At 60.6% G+C, this 8,353-nt stretch overlaps 1 protein-coding gene across 1 annotated transcript in view; it reads right to left on the minus strand.

The window, feature by feature from the left end:
* Positions 1-7,617, minus strand: part of DNAH17 (dynein axonemal heavy chain 17) — a 96,969-nt gene extending 89,352 nt beyond the window's left edge. Inside the window, exons 1-10 of the mRNA XM_075559705.1 lie at positions 7,267-7,617; positions 6,514-6,707; positions 5,988-6,180; positions 5,387-5,486; positions 4,898-4,983; positions 4,590-4,715; positions 3,266-3,418; positions 3,088-3,174; positions 1,601-1,768; positions 1,271-1,387 (exon numbers count right to left, since the gene is read on the minus strand). Coding sequence (XP_075415820.1) covers positions 1,271-1,387; positions 1,601-1,768; positions 3,088-3,174; positions 3,266-3,418; positions 4,590-4,715; positions 4,898-4,983; positions 5,387-5,486; positions 5,988-6,180; positions 6,514-6,707; positions 7,267-7,617 — 1,575 coding nt within the window. The remainder of the gene's footprint in view (positions 1-1,270; positions 1,388-1,600; positions 1,769-3,087; positions 3,175-3,265; positions 3,419-4,589; positions 4,716-4,897; positions 4,984-5,386; positions 5,487-5,987; positions 6,181-6,513; positions 6,708-7,266) is intronic.
* Between the last annotated feature and the right edge of the window lie 736 nt (positions 7,618-8,353).

Below are 8,353 nucleotides of genomic sequence, written 5' to 3' on the forward strand. Positions count from 1 at the left end.
CTGAGGGGCCATGGAGTCTGATCTGACCCCTAGCAACCCCGTGCATGACCCGGTCCTCAGGTGTGAGCCATGGTCGCAGCCACAGGGTCAGCCCAGCTCGTCAAGCGCCTGCCTACCACTTTCCCAAGCACGATGTCCTTTCTCCAGGGCCCGCTCTCTCCTGACCACACGTCCAAAGCATTGTGAGATGGGGTCCCGCCACCCTTGCCTCGAAGGAGCATTCCGGTTGTACTTCCTCCAGGACAGATCCGCGGGCTCCTTTGGCGGCCGGCGGCCCTTTCAACGCCACTTGCCGGTGCCATCATTGAAGCGTCTAACGTATCCACCTAACGTATCCACCGTCCAGCTCTCAGAGCATATGGGGCGTCTGTCACCGTGTCGCACTGCGGTGGCTTGTGATGCTGGAAGCTACGTCACGAGTATTTCAAGTGCCAGGAGGGTCACTCAAAGTGAGGATGGTGGAGGGTGATGAGGATAGGGGACAGTGGGGGACTGAGGATGGTGGTGGGGATGGTGCAGGATGGGGGACTTAGGATGGTGGCGGATGGTGGTGAGGATGGTGGCGGATGGTGGAGGACTGAGGATGGTGATGGGGATGGTGGAGAATGATACTGATGGTGGAGGATTGAGGATGGTGATGGAGATAGTGGAGGATGGTGCAGGATAATGGGGGACTGAGGATGGTGGAGGATGATGGAGCACCGAGGTTGGTGCAGGATGGTGGAGGACTGAGGATGGTGATGGGGATGGTGAAAGATGGAGAATGTGGAGGGGGAAGATTGTGGAAGATGGAGCACAGTGGATGTGGGGAATGCTGGGGATGCTGGCTGATATCGGTGGGGGATGGTGCAGGATGGTAAAGGATGGTGGAGGATAGTGGGCAGTGGGGAGGCCTGGGGTGGGGTGGGTACTGGTGAGGAGTGGGTGACAGAGGAAGGGCTGTCTGGCAGGTGGCATTTGATCAGAGCCCTGGAGGAAGTAAGGCAGGCATGGCACCGCTCTGTGGGGAAAGGAGCCAGCAGGGAGGCGGATGACTCATTTGCATCTGTTGGCACCAACTCGAGTCAAGCCTTCTCCGATGATCTCAACATTTGCAGAGCTTCCAGCTCCCCTGCTTTTGCATTTTGGAAGCACATGTCCCAAAGGCCCAGGACCCTGCTGGGTCTGCGCTAGAGAGAGCTCTGTGCCCAGCTGCCCAGCTCAGCCCCAGGAGTCCCAGTGCTGAGCTCTCTGGGAGATGGGGTCGGGCACCCTGCACACCGCCACATACCTTTGTGCAGGACTCAATGGAGGGGCAGTCATCGAAGCCTTGGCAGAAGATGGTGGCCAGCCTCCTGTCCAGATCTTGGATTTTGGTCACGAAGTCAGCATAATCTTCATCAAAACTCTAAGAGCATGTGGAGAGGGAGCTGTGTCCGCAGGGAGCACTGGGCGGCGGCGGCTCCCTGGGCGTGAACTCCAGTTGCATGAACCGTCATCCAACTGACAGCTGGCGGGGGCTCCCCTGGCAACTCCTGAAAGTCTGGGGTCCTGGCCACACCCTCCCTGCAAGCGATGTCTTTGCCCTTCCTGGGGTGTGAGGGCCACGTCCCCCGCTTACCGCATCCCCTGGGTCCAGCGGGTCGTACTTGCATTCGGCAAACACCTTCACCAGCTCAAAGACCTCCTCATAGATCTGGGTCAGCAGGCTTCCCAGGGTGTTGCCCCGCGCCCCCCCGAGCTCGATCTTCTCCAGCTTCAGGAACTCGATCGCAGTTTTATAAAGATCCTGGTGGGGGTGGGGGTGACGGGACAAAAGAGAGCCCCTTCCGCTGAGCCGGCCTCACAACTGGGCCTGGGGTCCTGGGACACCTAGCCAGCTGAGGAAACCCTACTTTCCCTTTCCAGAAGGCTCCTTCCTGCAAAGAACCCCTTCTCAATGGGACTCAGATGCACCTTTCAGGAGCCCCCCGCCCATCAACCAGACTCCCCAAACCCATGTCCACTGCTGTGGCCTGATTCCAGCTCAGGGCGACCCTGTGGGGCTGCCGAGGCTATAAATCCTTATGGTCCTCAGTTCGAACCGTTTCTTGATAGAAAGACAAGGCTGTCTGCTCCCCTAAAGATGAACAGACAACAGTCTCAGAAACCCACAGGGGCAGTGTTGCTCTGTCCTGTCGGGCCACTGTGAGTTGGAGACGACTCGATGGCAGTTGAGCTTGGGGTTTGGGGGGAGATCTTTACAGAGGCAGACTGCCACAGCTCGTCAATCCCACCTCTCCCCTGTGCTCAAAGGGAGATGTGCACACATTTCAAACAAACACACACACAAACAAAGCCACACAGCAGGCAGCAAAGACAAGAACCCCATTTCCTTGTGCGGTCCCCCAAGTCCTCTCCCTGGAGGAAGCATCCCCATGCGGCATTTAAAATATCCGTTTACCCACGCACCCCAAAGGTGCTTAGGGGGGGCCTTGTTGATGTTCCCCTTGCTGTCACTTCCCCCCCCCCCCCACTAACTCTCCAGGAGTCTCCCTCCCCTCCCACTAACTCTCCGGATCTTCCTGGGTGCAGCTATTTAGTGTGTCACCAACCTCACCCCGTCAACAGGGGGACGAGACCAAGGGAGCAGCCACCAATGGTCCTGGCTAACTGCTGTGGCTGAGGAGGTGGAGGAGGTTTCCCCGGGGCTCAGTTTCCCCAAGACATAGATCTCCCTGGACTGGGCGACCACTTTAAAGGAGGGCAGGGTGAGGCACACCCCTGGTTGGCTGGTCTGCCGTCCTGCACCCAGCATGTGGCTGGGATGCGGGAAGCTCTGCCTCCCATGTTTCAGACACCCCCAGGTGTGCCCCCTCCCTGTGGTAGATGGGTTTCCAGGCCAAGAGACCAGGAAGAAAGGCCTGGTGCTTTCCTTAGGAAAGCCACACAGTGAAAAAAGCAGGGGCCTCACAGCAGGGCAGTGTCTGGAGGGGACTAGGAGATGAGGCCCCCCGCCCCCTGCAGACTGTGAAGGCCCTCGGAGCACACGGGCCACAGTGGGGCGGGTGAGCATGTCTGTCCGTGACCAGGGAACTGGTCCAGGGCCGGGCAGCACCGCGGGCTCACCTCGATGGTCTGCACACGGTGGAAGAAAGCATTCATTCTAGAAAAGGCCAGCGAGGATGGGAACTCCCAGGGCACGGGCTCCTTGTGCTGTGTTGGGGATGGCAGAGAGAGGGCGTCATGGGGCCGGCCTGGCCCTGCTCTCCCCTTGCTGCTGCTGCTCCTGGGGACGCAGAGGCACCTTGAAGAAGCGGTCCATGTTTGCACAGCAGAAGTCGTAGGTCCGGTAGAGCTCCTTCAGTATGTTCACCGACAGGGAGATGCTGCTGAGAACCTCCTCAACCTCTCCCTGCAGGCCTTTCAGCACCTCCTCCGGGCTCAGGTATGTGCGCGTCTGCCAGGGGACAGGGCCACGTTCCTACTCTGCGCTGCCTGCAGGCTGCTAGCCGACTAGATGCGGTGAACCCCAGGGCCCCACATCCCCTGTCCCCGGGGACATGCACCCCACCCACCTGCCAGCCACCCTGGGGGGTTTCAGTGCTGCGACCCTGACCCCTGACCTCAGGCTGAACCCCCAAATCCAAACCATTGCCATCATGTCGACCCAGGGTCCTGGCAGCGAGAGAAAGATGGCACTCTACTCCGGGAAACTCACAGGGCCACTGCGAGTTGGCCTCAACTTGAGGGCAGTGAGTTAGGGTTTGGGTTTGAGGGGCTGATGTAAGGGGCTCTGGTAGCTTTGGGGGTTAGGCACTGGGCTTCTACCCTCAAGGTGGACGGTTCAAACCCACCCACCACCCCTAGGCAAAGGGAGGAGGCGGTCTGCCCCTCAAGATCTACAACCCCAGCAATCCTGTGGGGGCCCTTCTACTCTCCCCTATAGGGTTGCTAGGGTCACCATCGACTGTTTCACTGGGGTTGGGTGGGGTGGGGTGGCCGGAGCTGCCCAGGGTGGCCTAAATGGTGCGAGTGCTCGGCTGCTGACAGAAAGGCAGAAGTCCACCCAGAGAGAACGTGGAGGAAAGGCCTGGAGACCGGCTTATGAAGCTGAGCCATTGGAAGAACCACACAGCACCATGGGGCCCACGAGTCTCTGTAAGCCCACTGCCTCCAAGTCAACCCAGGCTCACGGCGATCCCATGGGACGCAGTGGCCCTGATCCCGACTTGAGGCGACTGCACAGGGCAGTGTGGCCCTGCCCGAGCGGTTCCCAAGGCTGAGCTCTTTAGGGAAGCCAATGGAGCATCTGTGTGTTTAGAACCACCAGCCTTGCCATGAGCAGCCAGCCCTTCTTAGCTCCTGAGAACTCCAAGCCTGCTCCAGGGCTGAAGGGCCCTGCCCATGTGGCCCCCTGGTCTTGACCTTGTGTTATCGAAGGGACAGCGGCAGGTGGGCCCACTTGCAGGTGACCACTAGCCCTTCCTTTCTGGTGAGAAGGAACGTGGCTTGGTGTGGGCTTCGTAATCCCACTGTCCCGAGTCCAGGGCTGTCCTCTTCCCCTCCTCCCTCCTCGCCAGCCGCCCCCATTTTGCCTGCTGGGAGGGGGCGGAGGAAGGGGGGGCTACCATCTCGATGACCTGGTTGCAGAACTCCTGCAGGATGACGATGACCCGGGAAGGCGTGTTGTAGTGTTCGGAGGTGGCCCAGATGAAGCAGATAGTGTACAAGACTTTGGCAATGAAGGTGGGGAGCTGGGCGCGGGGTGGGGGAGCAGGGCCGTGAGTCAGTGGGCAGCCAGCACCCAGCTAGCAGCAGTATATCCAGTCTCCCCGCCTGGGGCACCCCAAGCCCACCCCCCAAGTTGCTCTGGCACTCAGAGCCACAAGGGAGCCCCCCGGGCCTGGAGCAAGGCGATTTTCCCACCAGCGCTCACCGCTGTGAAGTCCGCCTGCTCCATCTCCTCCAGCAGGATCCGCAGTGGCTTCAGGTAGAGGACGATGTCATTGGCTTCCTTCAGCCCTGCGGGGACCAGACACCAAACTCAAGGTCCACGGGTCCATGGGGACAGGGAGGAGCTGCCCCTGGGGATTTCCGAGACTGCAGCTCTTTGCTGGGGTAGAAAGAAAGCCTCGTCTTTCTCCTGCGGAGCTTCTGCTGCTGTTGGTGGTCACTTCAAACAGCTGGCCTTGCGGTTAGCACCACCAGGGCTCCAGTAGTCCAGCGACCTCACAGGGAGACCCGGGTGTGGGGGCTGTTCATGGGTGAACTAAGGGTACAGTGTGTGCCTTGGAAGATAGGCCTGACAATCAACTTGAGGGAAACCAGCCTTTGGATCGCTCTCTCCAGCGCCGACCCCCCAGTCCTTGGAGAAGTGGGGTCCTGCTCGTGGGCGTGTCCCTGGGGCCCGAGGGCAGCAGCTCACCTTCCGTGACACTGGTGTAGACGGTCTGCAGGGCCGGCCAGTAGCAGCTCTGAGCGCGTTCCAGGATCTCCACAATCTTGTTCACTTTGGGCCTATTGAGCTGTGGGGACGGGCTGCTCATCCACTGCTCACCGCTGCAGCCCAAGCCAGGGGCACCGCAGACTGGGGCGGGTGGGGGGCTGAGGGACCTGGGGCTAGTGGGGGGCCGATGGGCCCAGGGACAGTGGTTCAATCTGCTTTCCATGTGGGAGACCGGGTTCGAGTCCCAGCTAGCACACTGCATGCACAGCCACCCCTGCATGCCCCACCCCACCCTCAGAGAGGTTGAGTGTTTGCCCAAGCCACCAGCTGTACCTGGCATGAGTTTGCCTGGCCTGTGAGCAGTTTGCTGAGATCCCGCCCTCACCCCCATGCCGCATGGGCATGTGCTGAGGCCCCTAACAGGGTCTAGCTGAGCGGCTGAGACCCACCATGGGCACACGCTGAGACCCCAAATGCTGCCAGTGGAGAATACCCCCACCACACACACACACACACACACACACACACACACACGGGCCCTGGCTGAGACCCCGCCCCAGCGTGCACTACCCGAAGTTACCTGTTCATGAATGCACTTGAGGTTCACAAGGCGGGCATCCCAGAACTCGAACTCAACGCGGGGCAGCGGGTGCAGCCCGTCCAGCAGGGCCTGGGCTGAGTCCTTGCTCAGCACATCACGGATCTGGTGGGACCAGTCGATGATGATGGTCTCAATGGCATGCAGCACCGAGTCGTCCAGGGCCGGGGGGATCCTGTGGGCACAGGGCGTTTGTGTGTGTGTGGGGGGGGCAGGAGTGCAAAACAGGACTCTCCCACTCCCACGCAGGACGCATGAGGGGGGGCGTCAGGTGCCGGTGCCTCCAGAGAGAAGGGGTGCTTACGATGGGCACCCTGGGCTCCTGTTGGGACCCCCGGGCAGACATTGGACACATGGAAGATCAACTGTCCCCAGTGAGGACACTGGGGACTATTCCAAGAATCTCACACCACCAGCAGACTGGGGGCACACCCCTATGTCCCCAGCTGGCCTGCCCAAGTGGACCCAAAGCCTCCTCCCCTGGGGACAGAGTCATCTGGCTTCCGACCTCTCCATGGACTCCAGGGTACCATCCAGGCTGCCCAGGTGCTCCGGGATGGGCAGCAGCGTCTTCCCCTTGACCTTGCCCCCCATCACGAACATCTCATTCTTCAGCTTGTGGGCCTGCAGCACGATGTCCTCAGAGACCACGCGGGGCCAGCCGCTCAGATTCTCCGTCTGATTCAGAAGCGAGTAGACCACCTGGCCAGGAAGATTGGGGGAGTGGGGGCAATGCAGCAATCCCCTCGGCCCCACGGATCCCACGGCCGTCCAGAGGACCTGAGAGGACTTCTCGGGCTGTAGGGGTTACACGATGGGCTGCGTGTGATCCATAAGGTCAGCAGTTCGAGACCACCAGCCGTTCCATGGGAGAAAGGCGGGGCTTTCTACTCCTGTAAAGAGTCTGGTGGCTTGGGGTTTCTGCTTCTGTCAAGAGCTGCGTACAGTCTTGGAGACCGACAGAGGCAGTTGCGCCTGCCCACTAGGGTCACTGTGAGCAGGCATGGTCCATGGTCGTGAGCAAGAAGACTGAAAGGTCTTGTCCAGCGATCATGGGCCGGAGATGCCAGGGCCCTGTCCCCAGGGTCTCCCTGAACCCTGTAAGGGAGACCTTTTCCTTCGTGGCCCCGCTGTGGCAGAGGGCCTGGAGCCAGCTGGTGAGGCAGAGACTGCCCCTGGCATGCCCAGGTCCTGAGAGCCCCCTGCCCCGTGAAGAGAGGGGTCTCCCGAGTCCCGCCTGGCTCAGGTGGTGGGCACTCACCTCCTCTACAGTGGCGATCAGCTGGTCCACGGGCGTGGGGCTGAGGTCACCGTAGAGCAGGCTGGACTTGTAGTTGTCCCTGGTGATGTTCTCTGGCTTCTTCTTCAGGAAGTAGATGGCTTTGGACTTGAGTGAGGAGGGGAAGCCCAGGCTGGGCATGATCAGGCCGGCCGGATTGAGGGTCAGCACCAGGACCGTCACGTCTGCCTTCTCCAGGAACTCGGTCAGCAGAGCCACGTTCTCCTCTGACCCCAGCATCTTGCCCCACTTGTCCGGCTTGAACTTGAGGGTGACCGAGGAGACTTGCTCCAAGTACTCGGCCCGCACATCCGTGAAGAGGGGTGTCGCCATGCCTTATTCTGGTCCAGATGTCCTCAGAGACCACGTGGGGCCAGCCGCTGAGCTTCTCCGTCTGATTCAGCAGCGAGGACAGCACATGGCGGGGAAGATGGGGAGGAGACAGCCTTCAATGGGGAGGCGGGGCACTTCCATGTCCCACTGATGAGGGGACCAGGCGCAAACTCAGCTTTAGCCGAGAGAAACCGGGATTCGCCTTGAGACCTTTGTCGGCTGTCAGACAAAAAGGCCCAAGATTTGAATCCACCCTGTGGGCAGGAGCAAGAACGGCCTGGTGATCGGCTTCAGGGAGAACAGCCACCGAGAGCCCACAGGGAGCGCCACGAGCTGGTGTAGGCCCCACGCACCTGGGAGGTGGGCAAGGCGCCCTAGTGGCTCAGTGTGATAAGCACTGGGGTGGCCACCACAACAGGAGGAACCTGATGCCTGGAGTGACCCCGTCAGCTCCGCTCCTCGGGGCACCTGTGAGACCTGGGGGCTGGGGGCAGGGGAGGGGCACGGACATCCAGGAAGCTGATTCTCAGGGGCCTACTTCAGTTCCAGTTGGCACCCATCCCATCGAGTCTGACCCAGTGTCCCTGTGGGGCAGACTAGAACTGCTCACAGACTGTAAATCTGTGGGAGCAGACAGCCTCATCTTTCCTCCTCCAAGCACCTCGTGGGTTCCAACTGCCAACCTTGCCTTTAGAAGTCCCATGCGCACACCCTCAGCGTCACCAGGGCTCCTGGA

Source organism: Tenrec ecaudatus, chromosome 10 (assembly GCF_050624435.1).
Source record: "Tenrec ecaudatus isolate mTenEca1 chromosome 10, mTenEca1.hap1, whole genome shotgun sequence".
NCBI classification, from domain to species: Eukaryota; Metazoa; Chordata; class Mammalia; order Afrosoricida; family Tenrecidae; genus Tenrec; species Tenrec ecaudatus.